The sequence below is a fragment of the Galendromus occidentalis genome, unplaced genomic scaffold, assembly GCF_000255335.2.
Source record: "Galendromus occidentalis unplaced genomic scaffold, Mocc_1.1 scf7180000077488, whole genome shotgun sequence".
Classification (NCBI taxonomy): Eukaryota; Metazoa; Arthropoda; class Arachnida; order Mesostigmata; family Phytoseiidae; genus Galendromus; species Galendromus occidentalis.
Window position 1 is genome coordinate 586,744 of NW_003805476.1, and position 22,249 is coordinate 608,992.

General features: G+C 52.1%; 2 protein-coding genes across 2 annotated transcripts; both read left to right on the forward strand.

Annotated features, from left to right (window-relative positions):
- Positions 1-8,148: 8,148 nt before the first annotated feature.
- Megf8 (multiple EGF like domains 8) lies at positions 8,149-18,578 on the forward strand. The gene is given in 11 exon segments (XM_029112277.1): positions 8,149-8,341; positions 8,578-9,835; positions 10,081-13,045; positions 13,142-13,612; positions 13,761-14,013; positions 14,108-14,350; positions 14,479-14,597; positions 14,700-14,860; positions 14,995-16,257; positions 16,379-17,366; positions 17,488-18,578. Coding segments are annotated over 11 exon segments (8,493 nt in total). The 3' UTR covers positions 18,067-18,578.
- A 405-nt stretch (positions 18,579-18,983) lies between these two features.
- Positions 18,984-21,576, forward strand: Srp68 (signal recognition particle 68). The gene is made up of 5 exons (XM_003746050.2): positions 18,984-19,181; positions 19,442-19,656; positions 19,742-19,998; positions 20,126-20,306; positions 20,519-21,576. Exons 1-5 carry the CDS (start codon positions 19,109-19,111, stop codon positions 21,503-21,505), a joined length of 1,713 nt encoding a protein of 570 aa, XP_003746098.1. The 5' UTR covers positions 18,984-19,108; the 3' UTR covers positions 21,506-21,576.
- Positions 21,577-22,249: the final 673 nt, after the last annotated feature.

Sequence of the window (22,249 nt, forward strand, 5' to 3'; positions counted from 1 at the left end):
AAGAGTACCTCGCGATTCGTGTTGCATTCTCACATCTAGCGGGAGACTTTTTTTTGTCGAGCAACAGCAGCAACGAGAGCAACAACGAGCGCCATAAAAACAATAGGCAGCATTGTGACCCCAGTTGTGGCCTTCGAGCCGAGCTCATTCGACACGGGGTTCGGGCTCCTTCGCTCAACGAACGTCCGTCGTCGTGTCGTCGACGTTTGTCGATCGATAGCCGTTCCGTGATCGGCTTCCATCAAAGCTGGTGCCTAAATGAATCAGAGGTGACCGAGGAGCATAATTTAGTAAAACAAGGCGACAAAACCTCGATGAAGCGGAACAAGTCGCGGCAAATCGAATCCGAGTTTTCCACCTGCTCGCCGAAACCCAAATATGATGAGATCTGTCGGAACGTATCGCTAGGTTGTCAGCAAGTCGATCCCGAAACGATCGCTTGTTCGAGGCTTGGGAATTCAACAGTGGAACCGACAGCAATCAGGATGAGTGTACAGGTAGGCACCGAACGCGTGTCAGTGAGGTGGTACGAGTGTTGGTTTATCCACGAACGAGCTTCGTTCGATTGTGGCTGCTCCGAGAGTATCATCTGAGGTTCAACAAGGCAAAGGTGTGATCTGTTGAGGGATTCGGAACTCCGTGATAGAGTCTCGTGACGATCATCTATGCGTCGCGGCGGCCACCACCGTTGTCGCAGCCGCCACCTGATTGCATGGAATGCTCGACTGTAACGATCGCCAAAGCAACTGACGGAGCATGTGATACATAGAGCAAGTCGGCAGAGACACGCAGAACGAAAAGAGGGGGACGACCGACCGACGAACGAACCGATACGAGTTCCATATGCATATTAAGGGCGGAGCTCCGTCAAGATGTTGGTCACACTCTTTCGTGTTCGCGTTGAGCTATGCACGAACAGCAACGGTGTCAATGACAACGACGGAGAACCCAATATCCAGCGTTCATTCGAGATCGAATACATTTTCGAATCCACGAGAAGCGAGTTCGGCCAGCTTTGCTCCGGCCGATCTAGAAACCCGACGCGCTCCGGCTGAAGTGACCACTGAACGAGCCTCTCCGTCGCCTGGTGGGCTCAGGCTGCGGGAATGCTTTTGCGGGAGTGGGTACTTTGTCGCGGGCGCTCCGGTGCCTTCGTTGGTGTGAGAATGCAAGCTCAGCACGTTTTTCATTTTGTCCAATATGAGGCATTATGGTGTAAAGTTGCCGAGAGTGCCTTTCAAGGATTGGCCCGAGGCGAATCCTCTCGTAGCCGCTGTCCCGAGTCGCGAGTTGCACGAGATGATTCGAGAGGTTACGAAGTTATACCAATCGCGAGTGAATCCATCAGATCGATGGATTGTCGTAGAGTGACACGTTGCGAACCGCTGAGTCAGGTGGTGGGCTTCACCGCAGGTGGTGAAAGTTCGCCTCGTTCCTCTGCTGAATGTGTTGCATGTGTTCGCGCATGCTTCGGTCCCTGGGTCTGAACGAGAGCTCGCGTATCTGGTGCACGTCCGCTCTCAGGCTCCAGCCATACAAAGAACAACAAGTTTTTCTGAAATGAACCGATGTTCCCTCTTGAATGGCAAGCTCTGTCGCGGTGGCTGAAAACGCTCGCCTTCTTACTGGTGTCTGACTGAGTACCCGCGGGCGAATCGAGCCATTTTTGGGAGATGCAGCAGACAAACTCAGTCATCCCCAAACGTGCACATTGTGTATCAATGCAAAACTGGGTCGATATTAATTTCTCTGTTGCAGGCAGGAACTCAGGTTGTTGAAACGACACCATTGTTCTATGTCCTCTCGACGCGGGCCCTCGGAAGGGAGGAAAGAAGCAGGGCTTTTTGGAATGGAGGCCGCCGAGAGCACCAATGCGTCTAATCTTTTCTTGAAGACTCTCGTTCGTTGTGCCGAGGGATGGCTCCCGCGTATAATGCGGGAAAATGCGAGACACCGATCAGCTTTGCCGCGTCAATGAATTATCGTTTCGATTTGGCGACCAGGGATATGTCCTCGATTTCTGGGTTCACGGTTCCGACGGCTTCGCGGTCCCATGGAACCAAGCACCGAGTCGTCTCGTGTCGAGGAGCTGTTTCCGTTACGCGAGGGGAAGGACTCGTTGATCGGACTGAGTCCAGAGTAGACAAGATGCTTCAGGTAATGACGAATCGTGGCCGAAGGCGTTGTTCGATTGGTCTCCGCATTTTTTTCTGTCGTAGGCGCGAGCCGGTGTCTGGCGACCGACGGACTTTGGAATACAATGCCGCAACAGCTGTCTTTAACAGGCGATCACCTCGTGCAACACGGCCATCAGGAGATGCCGTCGAACTCGACTTGGTCGAGAGTCGACCCCGTTCGCGTTCTTGGACGCATCGGATTCGAACGAGGCGGGGAGCGGGGAAACTCCCTTCGCGGAACCTGCCAGGCAGACAAATTATTCCTTCTTAGCCCGTACAAGGTGGCAAGAGACCACATATTCATCGTAGTCTTCATCACGGGCTCTGCACTTTATGGTTAAAAGTCCCGCCGAGCTATTCAGCGGCTCCTCTTATTTTTCAAGAGACCTGATGCAAAATCATACGGAGGAACCTCTGTGAGAGCTCACTCAGTCAAACAAGCACGAGCTCACGGCGGCCGAATATCGTAGTTACGCCGCAACTAATTTATTTTCCCTGGGAATTTCCCGGACTGACTATCTGCCGCGAATTTCCCGGGATGCCCCGAGATTTCCGATCCCGTTTCTATATGCATTGGGATAGTTTCACTGATCGATTCGAAACCCACCGTCGTGCGCGAAAGGGGATGAGTGGAAAAAGTGGGACAGTATAGCGAAGCGGCATGTCGGACGACGCGTGCAGGTTGGCTCGCGCCGAGCCGGTCCAATCGTTAGAAGGCGGATGATGAAATATGTGGCACAACGAGGAGATCTGCTCGCTCGTCCGACCGGCTGCCCCAAGGCAAGGAAAGCGACCCTGTCGTTTGTTCGTCAGCTCGCTTCACTCGTGCGACGAGCAGCAGCTAAAGAGATGAGCAGAAAGTCTCTCTCTATTGCGCTCGTGAGAACCCTTTGTTGGAGGCTCGTCGAGTAGATGGATTGCCGGCGACAGGCAACATTGTTGTTGATCTAGCACAAGAGTAACTCCAGCATCTTTTTCCGCGACCGCCACTCCTTATCTTCCTCCACCGACAACTACATACGCGCTTCCTCTTACTAACTCATCACCTCGGGGTGCCGCCCGGGGTCGAGGCTGGAGTTCACGCCGACAACGTCGTCTGTCAATGCGATACGTTTCAGAAGGACGTTCTCCAGGATCCAGCTGCCGGGAGTTGCGGCACTTGCGTAGCGGATCACAGAATGGCTTACGATTAGTTAGAAAAATGGAAATAGACTCCGCAGTCTGGCCGGCCGAACGCCCTTCCAAATCGAATCATGAAGATGCTTGTTGACAACGAATTTGAAAGTGGGCGCACATACTCCTCGCTTGTTGTGTCCCGTATTTCCGCCGCTACCGGCATCGGCGACATCGTTGTTGAAGCCTTCAGTCTTCAATTTCCGCTTCGTCCCGCGTAAGGGGCCAAGGAGGGGAGGGGAGAGCGCGCGCGCTACCGAGAGGAAGATTGGCTGTGTGCTGTCTTCATTGTACTCCCACTTGCTCTCAGTCAGTCAGTGTCGCTCCCCTTTAACGTTCTCGTTTTCGCCTAGAGGTCTCTGAGATAAAAACTTTGGATCGAGTTGTATTGTTGTCGAGGAAGCTCCAGTGGCGTATGTTGATGGCTTGTTGTTGTCGTTGTTGTTGTTGTGTGACGGGACGAGACGGCATCGGCGGAAGGGGCAGACAGGAGGACTGAAAGACAGGCCGCTCGCTCAACCAGCAGGCAGTGTTTGTTGTTGAGCTGCACCTGATGTCGCTATTGTCCGGCAATGATGGATGGCGGCGGTGGCAACGAAGCGACCGACCGACCGTTCGGTTGGTCCGTCGGCCAAGGAACGGACTCTAACTACGGCTGGTTAAGCCCCCCTCTCGATCCCCTATCCTTGAGCGATCGGGACCGACTCGAAACGTTTGCCGCCGCTGACATCTCCTTTATTAACGACGACTACTCGTATAGCGCGAGCTCCCCAGGCAGTTGACTGACTGACCAACCAACCACGTCCGGGATACTTTACATGCAGCCGGAGTCCCTCATTGGCGACGATCTACTTCGGCCGAACTCCGCTAGCCACCGCTCGTGGTCATATCGATACAGTTTACGTCCCGGTCCGTATCCGTCCCCGCGCGGATATCGGAATCGCTCTAGATCGAATCAGCCCATCGAAATCAGCTTTCGTCGAATGCGACACAAACCGTGGACATTAGAGCGACCACGGGACGACAGAATGTCCTTCGCAACGGGCGGATTTGAAGGGTAGGACTGCTAGAGATAACTAGGCAAGGACCGTCTCGCCTCAAAAGTTCATTTAGACCTAAATCGAGTCAACACGGGGAAGCTCTGCGAGACGGCGAGGATTGGTAACTTAGTCCGCCTGATAGCTGAAGAACATAGCGGGTCTAGATGGAAGTTCGGTGATGGATGAGAGCGATAATGGAAGCAGCTGAATTCATATTCCCTCTGCGAGCTATCAAGGGCGATGTACTAATAACTCCGCTGACCGGTTGCTAGTCGATGGGAGATAAGAGACAGGGGCGCCGAGCTCTCGAGATCGCTCAAAATCGCGCCCGGATCGCGAACGGCAGGCAACATGCCCCCTCCCTATATCCGTCCGCTAGCAACAACACTCCTCTGGGCAGAAACGTTGTTAGTCCCATCCTGTCGTCTGTCCAGATAGTTTCGTTCGAGCAACTGATTGACTGGCCCTTCGGAGTGTGGGAAAACATAGCTCCGAATCCATTTTATACAATTAGCCACCTTCACCGGATGCTGCCGGGAGCCCTGTAATCGGGGCCCAAGTCGATGCGAAGCTCCTGGGAGCGAAGGGGGAAGCGTGTGTTTCATCTAATGGTCTGCATGAGAGGCTCGCCCGTGCGGATATTGAGTTTGCGCGATACGGACGTCAAAGAGCTCGTTCCCGTATTAATTACCTGAGCTCGGAGAATAATGATTCATGCACACTGATAGGCCTCAACGCACTCTCACGTTAAGTCTCGGTCTCGATCCACAGGCGACAGCGGCCCTTCCGGGACTCTGAGCATCATATCGACCATCTCGCTGGAATGCTTGGTTCATGACCGGTGCATCCTGATGGAACCTCAAAAAGAACCTCCCGCCACGAAGAAATCGCATCGGCGACAAGCTGGGTAGATCCTCGGGATTGAACTCTCCAGAAATTCCACAGATTTTCACTCCTGGACTCGGCTAGGATGACCGGTATTCTTGTTGTGTTCATATATCGGACAATTACATATATCGTAATCCTGGGAGGCTAGCTCGGGTATGAAATAGAGAAATTATTCATCGTAAGTATTGCACGATGCGAGGTAGGACACATGTATTGGAGGATTTTGGGACTCGGACAGAAATACGGTGCCGAGCTTGAAGCGGTCGCAAGTCATACGAGGGTGGAAACCGCGGCGGTTCATGGTGATCGTAAGATCCCGGTTTCCAATCGGAGACATCTTTCATTTCACACCGGGAGGGGGGTTCGGACCACTTCTATAATGCGTGGCATGCTTACGATTCATTGCCATGGGGCCTCGGAGCATCCTTGAATTATTGCTTGGTCAGAATTGCGTCCCCCGACAAAAGAGTGACTTGAGAGTTTGGCCTAGGACTGGAATGTTCCAGCGAGAGCTCGATGGGGATTGTGATTGATTGTTCTAGCTGACTGACGACCACTTTTACCTAGCGGAAACGATTCTGGCTCGGATCGAGAATCTCCTGAGAGTCTTCTGTAAATGTTCCGGGAAGATCGCTAAGAGTACAGATTTTCAGCGATACATGCGCATGTGTCTAGCATGTAATTATTTGAGTACTCTCCGGGAAGTCACGTCGCTCTCACGAGTCAATGCAGCACCTGAAGGAACCCGACTTGGAAGGATTGCGACGTTGTTTTGGTTTTACAGTCGAACCCGCTTAAAAGAGACCTCTCGGGGAATTGAAAATGGTTTTTTACATCCGGTTTCTCTAATATCCGAGGCACGGTTTTTCGATGAGAAGACTTGAAACATCTCGTTCTCGTATGACTCGGATGCCTGTATCATGATCCTGTGGAGAGACGATCATTTTCGGAGCAATGATAATATCGAACTGTTGATCTGCGCGTGTTATCTCATTCGCGCAGGTTCCGAAAGGAAGAGGAGTCATGGAGAGCAAACAGAAATTCTGCTTGAGACGGTTCTCTCTTTTATACGACGTCTTCAACACGGAACTCTATGGGGCCGGGGTTTGAAGATTGTCTCTTATATCCGGTTTTCTCTTTTAACCGGTTTTCTTATAAGCGGGTTCGACTGTATTCTCTTACCGAATGGCATTATCGGATGAAGCTACTCGTTTAGCACTTGAGAAGAACCACGAGCGACGAAGCATGCGCAGTTTCGAGACTCCGAGTCGTCTGTGGCCAAGAAAGGATATGGACCACATCTACCCGCGAGGTCCATGAAGCGATTTGAGTATGAAAATTCGCACTTAGAAGCGATCCTGACCGTCTGATACTATTTCGTGTCCCGATTGATGAAATGATGGAACTGGTGTTATGTCTGTGCCCTTTATGAAACCGAAAGCTGACGGCCACGAGGCAAATATTCGGGGTCGTCAATGCTCTTCGGTCGGCCGCATGGGGGCCAGCCCCTATGGTTCTGATTCCGGATTGCTCCGTCCAGATTTTTTTTCAGTTGAGCACGGGGCCCTGCATCGAATGGCTCGACTATCAGATCAGTGTTGACATCATGCATCCTGGGACGGGGGTCACGGAAAGTCAGCGGAGTTCGGTGGCTGAGAGTGATATTAATTATTATCTTTACACGCTCTAGAAATCGAACTCGGACCTGTAAGCATATAATAGTGAGAATGCGCCTCAGAGGCAGGTTTTGGAAACTTTCCTTCATTCGAAGGTGGAAAGAACGCGGGCATCGTAGACGCGTCTCGGAGCTCCGAATACTCCGAATCGAAAATTCCAACCCATATCAGACCGTGGTCCAGTATTTCCAACCGGACATTGCCTGTGAGGGGCCTTCGACTCTCCTCCCGCCATCCCGATGCAGAAGGTAAAGAAAGAAGCTTTCTGCCATCTTGCTTCGCGGTCAAATGACGTGCAATCCGGCCATGATCGACACAGCGGGACGAGCACGGTGCGTGTCTGGGATACCTGTTCTAAACGTCAGACTCTCTGTTTACATCATGGGAAGAGCGAAGGTCTAGAGTACGCAAACACTCTCTAGAGTTCGGGGAAAAAGCGGGTTCCTATGCGAGTTGAAGCGGTAGAACGGAAATTGTGAGCTACTAGACAGCGTCGGATCAGATGGAACCCCGTCTCCGCTGGAATAATGAGTGATGAGGGCTGACGACGGTAAGAGTTCCGAACCTCGACCTCAAGCAATCTTCAGCTGGTGGAGGATATTTTTTCGCGAAAAGAGCTTTATCATCGCCCTCTCGGCATTGTAGCGTCCAACTGCCTATGGTGAGCCTTCGATACAATGGAACATTTGGAAGGGCTGGGCATCCGCTCGAACTGTGCGCTCAAATTGTTTTTAATTGTGGTTTCTTGGAGATTTGGCAAGCTAAACGTCGAGCGTGAATAACGCACGCGCTTCTCCAAGCGGATGGCCCTCTTGATGTTCCTATTGGTCACGTTGGCGGGAGAGCGTGATACTGTAGTCCTCTCCTCGAATTCCTCTTGAACAGGACGGCCGCGGCAAGAAGGTAGCGGTCGTCTCGATCTGCTCATTCACACTCCTGTACTCTGGAGGTGGCTGAAGATAACCTCTCGATACAGGATCGATCGTCGGCTCCGAGGAGGCGTTCCGACCCTCCCTCCGAGGATTGGGTACAGGCCAGAACATGCCCCTTGTCACCTCAGAGAGCCTAGACCGAACCGGTACTAGAAATATGGTTTTCTCTCTTCGCAGAAGCCTCGATCCCGAAGACGACCGTCGTACTTTGAAAATGCACTCGTGTTCACGTGCATACATGCTGTAATGTTCAGATCCGAGGATGTTCACTGGAGCCAAGCCGCTCGAGCAGATTTTCGCGCTATGGACCGTCTTGGCATTGCTCGGGCAGGGCGTCCGTGGTCGCTCGAACACCTGCAATCGCGAACGGCAGGTCCATACCGATCCACGGGGTTTCATCACCGACGGAGAGGGAAACTATCACAATAACAGTCATTGCGAGTGGCTGATCCAAGGTTAGTCCGCCGACCATTGAGCAATAGCCGAATCAAGTTTAGTGATCGCGGTGAACCCTGAAGCGATCTCCGAGCCGTCGGCGCGCTCGCTCACCATCGACTCAGCTCCAGTAGGGAAAAAGAAAATGCCTCATACTGCTGAGAATCAGCGAAGAGTGAAAGGAAGAGAATTACGCTAGAATATTTCAGAAAATTCGATTGGCGATCGAATCTTCAGCTTTCTTCTCTTTTCGCAGCTCCTCCCGGCAAACGGTCGTTCATCAGCTTGAATATCACCCAAATTAACACCGAGTGCGCATTCGATCATCTTTATATCTACGATGGTGACTCGTATACCGCTCCGATGCTGGCTTCGCTCTCAGGACTCAACAGGAATCCAGTTTACTTCATCGCTCGGTCCGGCTCGATGCTCATCCTCTTGTATTCAGACACCAACTACGTCCTGGAAGGCTTTGTCGCCAACTACAGCATCGACGACTGCCCATTGAACTGCAGTGAGCGCGGAAAGTGCCTGGACAACGCTTGTCGATGCGAGTCCGGCTTCACCGGGGAAGCCTGCGAGCTCGAACGCTGCCCGAAAAACTGCAGCTCGTCGTTGGGCCGTGTCCACGGCAAGTGCAACGATCACGGATGCGTTTGTCTCCCGGGATTTTCGGGTAGGAGCTGTAGCTTGCCTTCGGTCAGCGAAAAGCAGCACGTCGGCTGGCATTCATTGGCGGACGACCAGAACAGTCTTTTCAGTCCTCGGGCTGGACACTCGGTCGCCTACGTGACGTTCACGGATCGACTGTACGCGTTCGGAGGGAAGAATTTCAGCACCGTCTTCGGGGATTTTCTCGTTTACGATTTCGCATCGTCGAAATGGACGACGCTCCGGAGCAAATTGATGCCGGCGGCCCGTTGGGGTCACGCCATGCTCCATCAGGCCGACTCCATCGTTCTGTTCGGAGGCGAGCTCGCCGACGGAAGCCTCAGCAACGAACTGTGGATCTACAATTTACAGAAGCAGGAGTGGAATCTCGAGGAACCCGATCCGTCGGGGGTCGAAGCCCCGATGGTCGCTTTCCACTCGCTGACGATGACCGAACCGAAAACGTTCATAGTTTTCGGCGGTCGTATGGAAGGTGGCCAATTCTCAAACAAATTCTACAGGGTCAGTCTGATGACGGGAAAGCCCAGATGGGAACTCATCGAGCTTTCGGCCGGCAACCCAATCCGAGTCGTGGGTCACAGCGCCACCTTCCATGCGGCCTCACGGAGTATTCTAGTCTATGGAGGAATCGTTGCCGATATGGCAAGATTTTCCAAACTTAGCTCAAGCTTGTACGCGTTCAACGTGGAAAAACGCCACTGGACGCAGCTGTATTACCCGTCGAGCGGACGCTCCCAGCCGACGAGTTCGAGATCCCAGCAGCTTCAAAAACCTGAACACCCATACGAGAGAGCTTTCCACAGCGCCACGATCGCGGGGAACTACCTGGTGATTTTCGGAGGGTGAGTCGTATTTGCCGATTTTCGGATCCGAACCTCGAGCGAGCAGAATGGGACATCGTAATTACTTAATTACACTTCATCGTTGATATAATATTCAGTTATGACAACTTGATGAATATTGCTCCGTTCTTCACGGAGCATCAGTCATAATAATTGTCCCCTTAGAATGAGGTGTCAATTATTATCGATATATTTCGTCCTTCCTCGTGTCAGGATGTTGATCTAATTGGTGTTTCCGCTTCCAGATACATGCATCGTCACAGTCTCGAAGAGAAGTGTTTCGACGATCAAGTTTACCTCTACCATCTGAAATGCTACAAATGGGTTTCATACGACATTTTGATGTCAACCGGCGACGGTCTCCCGAAATCGCAACGCGTCCCGCCCGGCGCCGGTGTCTACTCTCACGGCATGGCGCTCCGTCGCGGCGGAACGCTGCTCATCCTCGGTGGTTACAGCGGTTTCATGCGAGGAGACCTTCGAGCCCTCCAGCTACCGGAGACCATCACGCACATCACATCGGAAACCGCTTCCGTCTTGTGCGGCGATTACAATAATTCGGAGGTCGCCTGCCGGGAGAATCCCGCCTGTGGCTGGTGCTCTCTACTATCGATCTGTATGGACAGGAATAAGAAAGCCGACTGCGGAGGTCACTTTTCGGTCGGAAGCTGCCCGACGCTGTGTCTCGCCCTCCGAGACTGTCAGAGTTGTATGGCATGGGGCGAAGGTCAGGAGATCACGAATCATGTCATGGTAGACGCAGGAGGGTTCATGCCTCGCTCATGCGGTTGGTGTGTCTCCAGCTCGCAATGCCATTCCCTAAACGATCCACCTCTTTTGTGCCGGACGCCAGAAAACAAAACCATCGACGGCCAATCTGAGGGCTATTGGGGAAATCACGGATACGTAGTAACTAACCTGCCCGAATGCCGTAGCCACAACTATAAGCCGGGTCTGACGTTCGTTCAGTACAGCAACCCGGTCAATTATTCGCTGCCGGATGATTTGACCATGATCAACAGTTCCGTGGCTCGCATAGTGTTCCCGGCGAGCAAGGGCGACAAATCCGGTGGGGTCGCCCGGATTCTAGGCTACTTGCACCCGACAGGAGTGGCGCTCGACGCTTCATCAGGCACTCCTAAGATATTCATACGCAGCGGATTTAACTCTGAACTCAAAATGAGTTTGGACGATAAAGAAGCGAATCTAGAAATAGTCGCCGTCCACAACAACTCGAACTTCAACATGACGGAAGCCGTTCGACCCTCGGGGAATAAATTGATCCCCATTGTCGGCAAGGGGGCTCGCTATCTACTCAACATGACCATACAATTGTACTGCGATCGCAACCCGGTGCGCGGAAACTGCGAAAACTATTCCGAGATAAAATGGTGTCATCAACTGCGATCTTGTCTGCATTCGACTCCGATTCCGATCAAGTATCTCGAGCCGTACAAGAACGGCTCTGATTGTAGCCGTCGAGCGAGCTGTCTCGCCTGTCTCGTCGATTCCGCCTGCGGATGGTGCCACTCGAAAGGTGTCTGCGTTTCCCGGCTCTCGGACGACGACGGTGAATGTCCAGCCGCCAAGGACGGGGAGCTGCTCGTGCTCGAGCCCGACCAGTGCTCCAATTGTAATTATCACATCTATTGCGACACCTGTCTCACCGATCCGAATTGTGAATGGATGGCCGAAGACGTCACCTGTAAACGCCGCGGCAGGAGTCCTTCAGCCCTCCGGGACCGCTCTCAGTGTCCCACCCCGTGCCATTTGCGTCAAGGTTGCGATAAGTGTCTCAGCGAAGCCGGTCGCTGCGCTTGGTGCCAACAAACCCAACAGTGTTTCTTGTTCTCAACGTACATCAGCTCGTTCATGTACGGCGGCTGCCGTGAGTGGGCCGACGAGGACATCCCGCCGCTGATTAAGCGCGGCAACGTCAAGAGCGGGCCTTTGCAGTGTCCGGACTGCACGCGGCACTCGGACTGCAAGAGTTGTATGAGTCAATTAGGATGCGGCTGGTGCGGTAATGTGGACAACCCGAACATCGGGAACTGCACCGCGGGTGATTTTTCCGGACCGTACAACGGTAACTGTAGCGAGATCATTCTCTCGGATTCGCTCTCGATCACCGTGACGGACGAGGACGTCAACGAGCTATTGGATCAGACCGCCTCGTGGTCCTACGCCAAGTGTCCCAACGTCGACGAGTGCCGTCTGCAGCTGGCGAAATGTCACCACAACGCTACGTGTCAAGACACCGAAGATTCCTACATTTGCGTTTGCAACAAAGGCTACAAGGGGGACGGGAGGAACGAATGCGTGAAAACCTGCGATGAAGAATGCAATCACGGAACGTGTTCCGAAGCACCCGACTACAAGTGTATCTGCGAAATCGGCTGGACCGGTGAGTTCTGCGACAAGGACTGCGGATGCAATTTTCACTCGCGTTGCAGTCAGGGAATCGGCAGATGCGACGACTGTCGCGACAACACGGCCGGCCCGCTTTGCAACCGATGTGTGAAGGGCGCCTTCGGAAACGCAACTCGTCGGGAAGGCTGTTCGCTGTGCAAGTGCAACGGCCACGGCGATCCTGAAAATAATTATTGCCATGCGGAAACAGGAAATTGCTTTTGTATACACAATACGGAATCAGAATCCTGCCAGAGATGCCTGCCCGGTTTCTACGGGGACCCCAGGGACAACGGTACGTGTTACAAGGACTGTACCGACCACAAGCCGTTCCTCACCGAGCTTTCGGGTGCTCTCGGCTCTCGTGAGGGCTCCTCGCTCGTACCTCAACACTGCCTATGGATCGTGCAGGGTCGACAGGACAGCACCATACAGCTGACGCTGGCAACGTCGCTTAACATAAAATGTCCGGAAAATTACGTTTATATATACGAAGGACTCTTCAGTCCGAACTCCCCGGGCCAGCTCCTCGGTTCCTTCTGCGGTACGCAACTCAACGCGCCGTTGACCGTTGCGTCGAAGACCAATCAACTCTCGGTGTACTATCGTCGCTCGAAACTCCACGAAGGTTTCAACGCTACCTACAGACAGATGTGGTGTCCAGGAGGCTGCCCCGGTCGAAACCGTGTATGTCAAGACGGTCTTTGCGTCTGCAAACCAGGATACCATGGGCCTCTGTGCGACGTCAAGCTGTGTCCGAAAGCCTGTTCCGCCCAGACCGCCTCAGGAAGTTGCGAGCGGGTACGTACGAGCTGTTTTCTATGCTTTCAAAGGAGAATCTCGATGTTTGTTCTACGATGACATTTACTAACGCTCTCCAATTTCTTCGATTCGCAGACCTATTCGCTCTGTCGATGCAATGCCAACTTCGGTGGCGACGCATGCGACGTAGATCTCAATTCGCATCAAAGTGTAGTGTGGACTCTGCTCTACGATGTGGAGCGTGTATTTTCCGCTGATACGCTGACATTAGCAGATCTTGTGGTTGATAGCCCTCCAGACATCCAATTCGGTCATTCTCTTTTGGTCAGCGAGCCTGATGGCCATATTTGGCTATTCGGTGGTGTTTCTCAAATGGACCAGGATCCCTACAGCAATCGGCTGTACATATATGACAAAGATTTCTATCAATGGAAGAAAGTGAACGTGTCCCACGACGAGAGTAAAATGCCCAGTCCGCGAAGACATCATTGCGCCACGATGGTCGGGAAAGACATGTACGTGTACGGAGGGATGAACAGTCAATTCTCCGCAGTCGGCGACTTTTGGAAATTCGCGACCGTGCATAGAACTTGGACTACGATCGCGGTAAGGATTAATCGAGCTCTCAGTCGTCTGCTCGGAAGAAAATCAAAAAGATCAATGGAAAAAATTATTGTGAGGACTGAATCGAAAGCAACCCCCCAACGTGTAACATTTGAGATTTCTCAATACTGACTCCGAAATTGTTCTCCAGACCGGTCCCGATGTACCCCCCTTGGTGGGCTGTACCCTGACTAATGTCCACAACACCTTCTTGTTGATGATCGGTGGCTATTCTCCAGAGAATGGTTTCCAAGAAAAAACTCTGATTTATACAATACAAGATACGACCTTCAAAGTGTTCAATACGACCGGATCATCTCCCGAGGGAATATACGGACACACAGCGGAGTACCATCCTCCCACCGACTGCATCTACGTTTTCGGGGGGATCCTCTACGAAGCCGGTAAGATCCCGCTCAAGCGGAGCGTCCTCCGTAGGTACTTGAGATCCTTCTTGTGCTTCGAGGAGACTTTAATTATTTCCGCCCTTGATCGCAGCCGGTGCACTCCCATCCTCGACTTTGTTCGCGCTTCATGTCGGCAGCCGGATGTGGACACGTCTTCCCCCCGATGACCGAGTGAGTCCTAACGCCAACATCGCCCCGAGATTTTTCCATTCATCAGCTCTGGTCGGCGACATGATGTACGTCATGGGGGGCAGAGATTCCGGAGGCGAAACAACGTTGGACACTCACATCTATAACATTAAGTGCAACGCCTGGGTGGACCTCGAGGGTTTCTGTGAGTGAATCTACGATCAATTAATTATCGCTATCGATCGTAATTCAACGTCGAACGCAGCTTGACGTCGATAGGATCTCTGATGAACGACCACGCAGCCGCTCAAATGCAGCTCCCCCCCTTTGCAGATGTCAGAGTCAATGGCACTCCTCCAGCCCATTTCAGTAGTGCGAGTGCGGTGAATCTGAATGGTGAAGTTTACATCTACGGGGGATCCACTTATCAACCGCAAGGATCTTTCTACAAAGTGAGAACCAAAACCCCACCGGGCCCCTCTCTGTTGTCAGGATGAATATCGAACTATATTATTCCGTTTTCACTTACTATGATATCACGTTTCCGGTTCCAGATTTCGGTTCCAAGCGATCTCTGCAATCTCTTCCGCGAACGGCTAGGATGTCTCAATAATCCTGGTTGCTCTTTTTGCCCGGCTGTCAAAACGATCGGCGGCCCGACTGGCAGACCTGAAAAGTTCTGTTTCAAAGTCGGACACGGACCGAAATCGTGAGTATGACTCCCGCTGCGTCATCACGGCTCCCCTTTTTCCGCTACTTTTCCCCATGAATTCGAGTCGGAGATCCTAGTCGAGGCCAACTTATCGGTGAACTGAATTTTCCCTCCCTCTCCAGCTGCGAACCAATCACGCAAGGAGCCAGAAATTGCAGCATCGGCTGGATACAGAATCGCACCTGCGAGCTCTACGAGAGCTGTGTCGATTGTCTAGCCCGTTGGCCGGCTGAGAAAGGTGCTCTCCGACCATCCGTTTGCCAATGGTGTCCCGACTGCCAGAAAGGACGCTGCCTTCCGATAGGCAGCTCCTGTCCCGGCCAAACCACACCCGATTGTAACGATGCACAGGAAGCTCGCATAGTGTACGCACCGGATCGATGTCCGCAACGGAGCTGCGTCGCTTCGGAATGCGAAAAATGCCGAGATCTGGGAAAATGCATGTGGACACGACAAGTTCAACGTTCGGGAGAACTCAAACACTTCGTGAGTCAAACGCCGACCTTCGATTGGACTTGCGTTCGGAAAACAATCAAGGACCAGGTGAATCATCCGGTCGAATCGAATCCGCCACGTTCGTGTCCACGTAGGTGCGGATCGTACACGAACTGTACGACCTGTCTGGAAAGCACGGGAGGCGAAGGAAGCGCCCACCAGTGCTGGTGGGCGTCGTCTCTCGGCCAGTGCATAACGCCAACGTTCGCTCCGATTCGTTGCGAGGGCGGAATGTGCGGACCTCTGTTGCAAGGGGATCCTCACATATGCTCTCCACCCTGTCACTATCATTCTCAATCGAAGCTCTGCCTCTCGGACCCACGATGCGGATGGTGCGCCCTGCTGGGCGCCAACGGTCAGGGACTCTGCATGGAAGGAGGGAAAGACGGTCCGACCGGCGGCAGTTGCCAGAATGGGACCGTTTTCCTGCATGGACACCCGCTACCAGGGGACGTGCCGAAATGGCTCCAAACCCACGGCAGTAACGTGGGCTGGTATTACTTCAAACGACCGATGGAGGACGAATGCCAGAACGGACACCACGACTGTGATCCCGAGAAGGAGAAATGTGTGGATAGAGACGATGGCTACGAGTGCGTGTGCCAAGAAGGCTACACCGCGGGCAAGAACAACACGTGTAGTCCTGTGTGTAGTCAAGGATGCGAGCACGGTGAATGCGTACGTCCCGACCAGTGCAAGTGCGGTTTCGGTTTCGTGGGCAACAACTGCACGATAGCTTGCAAGTGCAACGGTCATTCCAATTGTGAAGATATCGATAAGCTGGACGTCTGCCTGAGCTGCCACAACAACACGCAAGGTCCACAGTGCAGTCAATGCCTCACGGGCTACGTAGGAGATCCGACGGATGGAGGGAAATGCGTGTCGTGCTACAATTTTTGTCACAAGTGAGTTTTCGCCCCCAGGGAAAGGCTTCCGGGGATTTCGTTGGTATTCTCGATCGACCGGATCTCTTCTTCCTCCTTTCGTGTCTCAGTTCCGTAGTAAATAAATAATTCCTCTACACAGGCATTCGACTCAATGCATCGATGAGGAGCTGATGGCCTCCCTGGACGACGTCACAAAAGCAGACTATGAGGAATTGCGGAAAATCGCCCAAAGCAAACCTGGCCCGCTCCAGACGGCTGTGTGCCTCAACTGCACGGACAACACGACCGGGAAAACCTGTGATTTCTGCAAGGACGGATATTTCGTCAAGGAAGGTGACATTGTCAACGGCTGTCGTCCGTGCGAGTGTCACGGTCACGGAGACACTTGCGACAAACTCACCGGCGAAAGCTGCATCTGTCGGAACAACACCGAGACCGACCGGAGTTGCAGCCCGAATTCCCGAACGAAACACGCGTCGTGTTGGAGCCTGCAATGCGCCAAGTGCAAGGACAACTTCCAAGGAATCCCAATCAACGGCCACCAATGCTACAGACACATGCGTCTGGAGCAGGAATATTGCTTTGATCCGGGAAACCAAGGCGAATGCAATTCTGACCAAGCCCTAACACCTCTCGTTCCTGGAAAACCTGTTTTCTTCGTGGTTCAGCCGAGATACATGAACGTGAACATCCGGATAATGATCGACATCGCATACGGTCAGGTGGACGTTCATCTGGGCCCGAAGGAGGACATTTTTGTCGTTTCACAACATAAAAACGGATCTCATCTGATCACTATCGATCCCAAATATGAAGTTGTCGTCGATGACGTCCAGCCTCCGAGGAGTCCCGTGGAGCCGAAAAACCATTCCAAAGAATCATCGTCAAGCGTACCGACAACCATTTCTCGACGTCGCGAAACGTCCTCAGTGAATTCCGTTGCGAATCGCGAGATTTTCGCCAAGTACCCGAGCGCTCAAGCCGATAACACCGGTAACACCAAAACCACGCTCCAACTCATCAAACGGGAGGGGTTAGGATTGATAACATATGTCGAAATCAAAAAACCACATCATCTCATAGTCGTCCGGAAGCTGACAAATCGATTAATTTTAACAATACCTCAGGTGAGAAGCATTCTGCGAGTTTCCCACGAACCATGCATCGATTACGTAAATATGTTAAAACCGAAATTTGAACTCTAGAATCTCTGTCTGGCTGTCTTTGGTGACATCGATTCCGTTTCAGAGCGTCTACGATCTCCGAAGTACCCGTCTGTATCTGATTATCCACGGTGAACACAACGGAAGCAGCGGAAGCATTTTCTTCCGGCAAGACCAGACCCGCATTGACTTATTCGTGTTCTTCTCGGTGTTTTTCTCGTGCTTCTTCTTGTTCTTGTCGATGTGCGTCGTTCTCTGGAAAGTGAAGCAAAGCCTCGACACTCGCCGGCTTCGACGACTTCAAGCCGCGGAAATGCAACACATGGCTAATCGGCCATTCTCGAAGATCTACTCGACCATGTACTCGATAGAAGAAGACTCCGATGATTTTGGCTTCATCGAGCTCTCTCCGCTCACCAGCAAGTCGAAGAGAAAAAGCAAGAGCCAAGTTCATCTCGCAAACACCCCACGAGTGACCCGAGCCTTCGAAAGTCATTCTCCCGGGGGGACCTGTCGACCCGTATCGGTGGAACCGACAGCAGATGGCCAAGCTGCTGTCACAACTATGTTGATCTCGCTACCAGGTGGCTCTAGTGCGCCTGTTCACCTCTGTATAGGCAGTGCCCTAACTTCGATCCGAGGCACGATGAGCAGTCGGTGTTGACTCGCCCAATGTGGTAAAAGCCGACGCCTTTCTGACGCGGATGTCCGAAAGGCGTCTGACGAGAAATTCGCCGAAACAGAGACTATCATTATCGGAGACGGGCGAGCATCCAGACGACTGAACGACTCACAATTAGGATAACATAGACGGAGAAAGCCTTGCCATATTGATACGTTCCATGGATCTCATTCAGTTTCGATGGAGTGATACTGAAGCCTCTGTATCTCAGTGTACGGCATGAGTACGATGCGAGAATAGGAGTTCGGTCCGTTTGGAGCCGTTTCTTTTTCAATTCTGTTGAGTTTGATGGCGATTAATTTGTCGGTATTCAAATTATTTGAGTGATTTTGTGAAGAATGAAGAGAGGTCGCTTCTCCTGATCGGAGTGAACTGATCTCCGAATAGGGGAGAATCTAATCGCCTGTGCGAGCAACTTTCGCACCCCGAGAATGATCCAATCCGATTTTGTGTCGTTGTAAATAGGCTGTAAAAATGTGAGAATAAAGTATTTTGCAAAATCATCCTCGTGACTCATCATTAGGACTCCCGCATTCTGAAAATTTCAAAGTCGAGTATCTTGATCGCAAGAGAGCGACCCCTCCTCCCCTCCCCTATCTTGAGATCAATGGCCCCAAATGAATTTTCCCACTGTCGTAGTGTTTGCGGAAGCCGAAGTAGGAACACTGCACTCGGATCCATCCTCATTCGAATCTCGGAGGAAATAAAGTCCGAAACCTGGCGAAACCAGTCATCATTCGAACGGTCGACTTCATCAGATATGCGGTCTCTTTCGGAAGAATTAGCCCTGTCCCAGTCCTCGCTCTCTACCCTGTCGCATGTGAGCTTCCGCCCACTGTAGAGCGAATCCCCGACACGGACCAAAATCAGATCGCGTTTCCCGTGTTATGGTCGTCTCTTTCCGCTTGCCGCGTTGGAACGTCGACGACAAGCCGTGAGACAGGCTCAGGCCAGAAACCACGTTCTGAACTACCGGATCGCCGATTCGAATATATATCAAGGGACTGTATTTAGTTCTTGTGAGATGGAAGATGATAAGGAGAACCAACCCATGGTGGAAGAGGAGCAAGATGAGCCGAAGATCATCACGCTCGAGGGTAAGCACAACCGAAGAAGTAGCGAGAATTCTTGAACCACACATCCACGAGCATATGGTTGGACAAACGACGGCTCAAATTATTTCCATCATTGCTCCGAGTTCCAATACAATCAAATCCTGATAGCCAATGGTTCCCGATTCCCGCATCTGCTCCCTCCTATGCATCAGATCGTTCGAAATCGCCTGGGAGCCTTCTCTGAGATGGCAGTAGGTGATTCGGAGAAATTGCTGTCCCCTATCAGAGACATTTCTTTCCAGTTCTGCGTGTAGTGAAAGAGGCTCAGCAGAAACACGGTCTCCGACACGATGACTTCCAGCGTTATCGTAGCTATTGTTCGAGGAGAATTAGGAGACTTCGATGTGCCTTGAATTTCCTTCAGGGAACCAAGAACCGCTACAACCCAAAATCGATCACGGATGAGATCCTCGCCAAGACGGGCGACCTCCGGTACCCGTGCATCGTCCTGATGCAGGTAGGCTCGGAAAGATGGAACTCGAAATCAGGGAATTCCGGAGCCCCGCATATTTCCCGGTGAGATAAATGTGTTACTTTTCCAGGCTGAGCGGTGCTGGGGTTACGCCATGCAACTTCGTCACGAGTGCAGCACGGAGCCTCGAAAGAAGTTCCACTTGAGACGGAGACTGCGGAAAGCGGTTCAGTATGCCGAAGAACTCAGTGACCTGTGCACGAAGTCCGAAACTTGCGATGCCCGCAGCAAACTCGAATGTCAGGCTTACGCAGCGTTCATGAAGGGAACCTATCTATTCGAGAAGAGTCAATGGAAAGAAGCCATGGATGCCTATAGTACGGCCCAGTGAGTACCCATTCGCTCGCATCGCTACCGGAGTCTTCGATTCGACACGCACCTCATCTAATTCAATCCATCGTTCGTACCTGAAACCCCATAAGCGAAGCTCAATAAATTCTATGATCCCCTGCAGGACGATCTACGAGAAATTGGGATCGGCTCTGATCGAAGATCAACGCGTGCTGTATCAACAGCGCGTGGAAGACCTTACTCCAAACCTGAGGTATTGCGCATACAATATTGGAGACAAGAGCGCGATGTCGGATCTGAAGAAACTCCGCCGTGAAGGCAAAAGCGGAATGGACAACTTGGATGTAAGTTTATCTTTGATCGCATATCGGCCTGTCCCTCCCATTTTTCATTGTCCGAAGGACCAATTATTTCCCTACATCTGGCGATTGATGATTTCTGCATCCGGTACCGCGGATACCGGTCTTCGCATGATTTGAGTGCGCCCCCGGAACTATTGAAAGCATCGACGACCCGAAAACTCGAAACTCATAGACGATCCCGTGTTTTTTCGCAGACGCTGATCGCTCAAACACGCTCGAAACAAGCCGTGACGCTCAAGGAGATTAAATGGCTCGGGAAAACGATTCCAGTCCGTCAGGAAAAAGTGAAAATCCTGTTGATCTCCTGGGATGAATGCGGTCAAGAGCTCAAACAGTGCAAGAGTATGGATGAGAAGGTTGCCATCTACGAGCGATTCCTCCTCGAACTAAAGGACTGCCTGCAGATCCTGAGAGACGACGTCAAGGCTCAGGAAGCGAACAAATTGGTGGAGACTACGGGTCTGACAACCCTCCAGTATTTGCAATCGTACATAATCTACTTACGACTTCGCGCCACTGTCGACAGGAACGTGGCCATGATAGATATCCTGCGATCGAAGAATAACAAGCCTCAAGACATGGTTCGTCTCTACGAGGTGATCCTACAATGTCTTCAGGAAATGCAACAACTTCCCGGCGTCGAACCGGATTCCCAGGTTTACAGAGATGTTGAGAACGAAATGCTCCTCCAGAAAGCTTTCCGGGCCTATTACATTTCTAGAGCATTGACCGCCTTGGGGAAATATCCGGAAGCTCTCGCAATGGCCGTCCGGGCCCAAGAGTATTCGTCCAAAGCGAAAACCACAACTGAAGAAGTTCAGAAGCTCCAGAGCCAGATCGAAGCCGAGATGTATTTCGTTCACGCGCAAAGTATCCTCGGGGGAGAGGCGACGGCCCACGAGGTCACTGAGGAAATCAAGGACACTACAGGAGGACGACCCCTCTTGGAAAGACTGGACGAGTACTACGAGGATCCGAATCTGACGGACGAGAAGAATCCAACGCAACTCGTGAGCTATCCGCCGGATTTCGAAGCTTGTGCGTGCAAACCGTTGTTCTTCGATTTGGCTCTGAACCACGTGGTTTTCCCCGACCTGGATGAAGAGACGGAGACCCGCAAGGAACAGCAAGGTGCGGGTCTCACGGGCTTGGTCAAAGGATGGCTCGGTGGCTGGAAATGAGTTCGCCCCTGTGCTAACGCATCAATTCCAGAGCAAGAATGATTATACATTTATATTGAATTAAATTAAATATCGTTCTTCGGATTTGGGATCCTCTTTTGGTCGAGATTCCTAGCGGCATCCGATGCATTCCTCAGGCTCACATCGTCAGCGGCTCGGATAGCATCAGAGTTCCAAGATGGGGAAGCTAGACAGAAATTCAATGATAGAGTTGTGTCCTTCGTCTGACTTTGGCGATTATCAGTTTCTTCGACAAGATCGCAAAGCAATCGGACCGTTGGTTTCAATGTTCGGTAGAAGGACGAGATCCGACAGATGGTACCGGTTATTCGGTCCTCGGGTCCTCGGGAATATCGGATCAAGTAGGCGTGATCGCTGAAGTTCCTTACCCACCCCACACCGGAGGCATGCGGAGACCTCATGAGAGAGCCTGGATGCCGAAATGTCGACTGTGCTCCAGAACTAGAATATTTCCCGATAACGGTCCGGTTGCGGGATACGAGAAATGTTCGTTTCCAAGCATTCTCAATGTTAAAACCCTTTCGGGTCTCTCCCCCCTCAGCGAGTCTCCGCAGCGCTTGACCTTCGAATTCTGCGTAAGTCACACGATCGAGGCTCTCCCGGAAAAACTTCATGAGATGGCAGTCTCTGGGTGAATTCGTCAGGTTATCCAAGAACTCGCTATCGTCGCACAAATTACGCTGCGTCCTGATGGAAGACAAGGGTGCGATCGAGTATACGGTC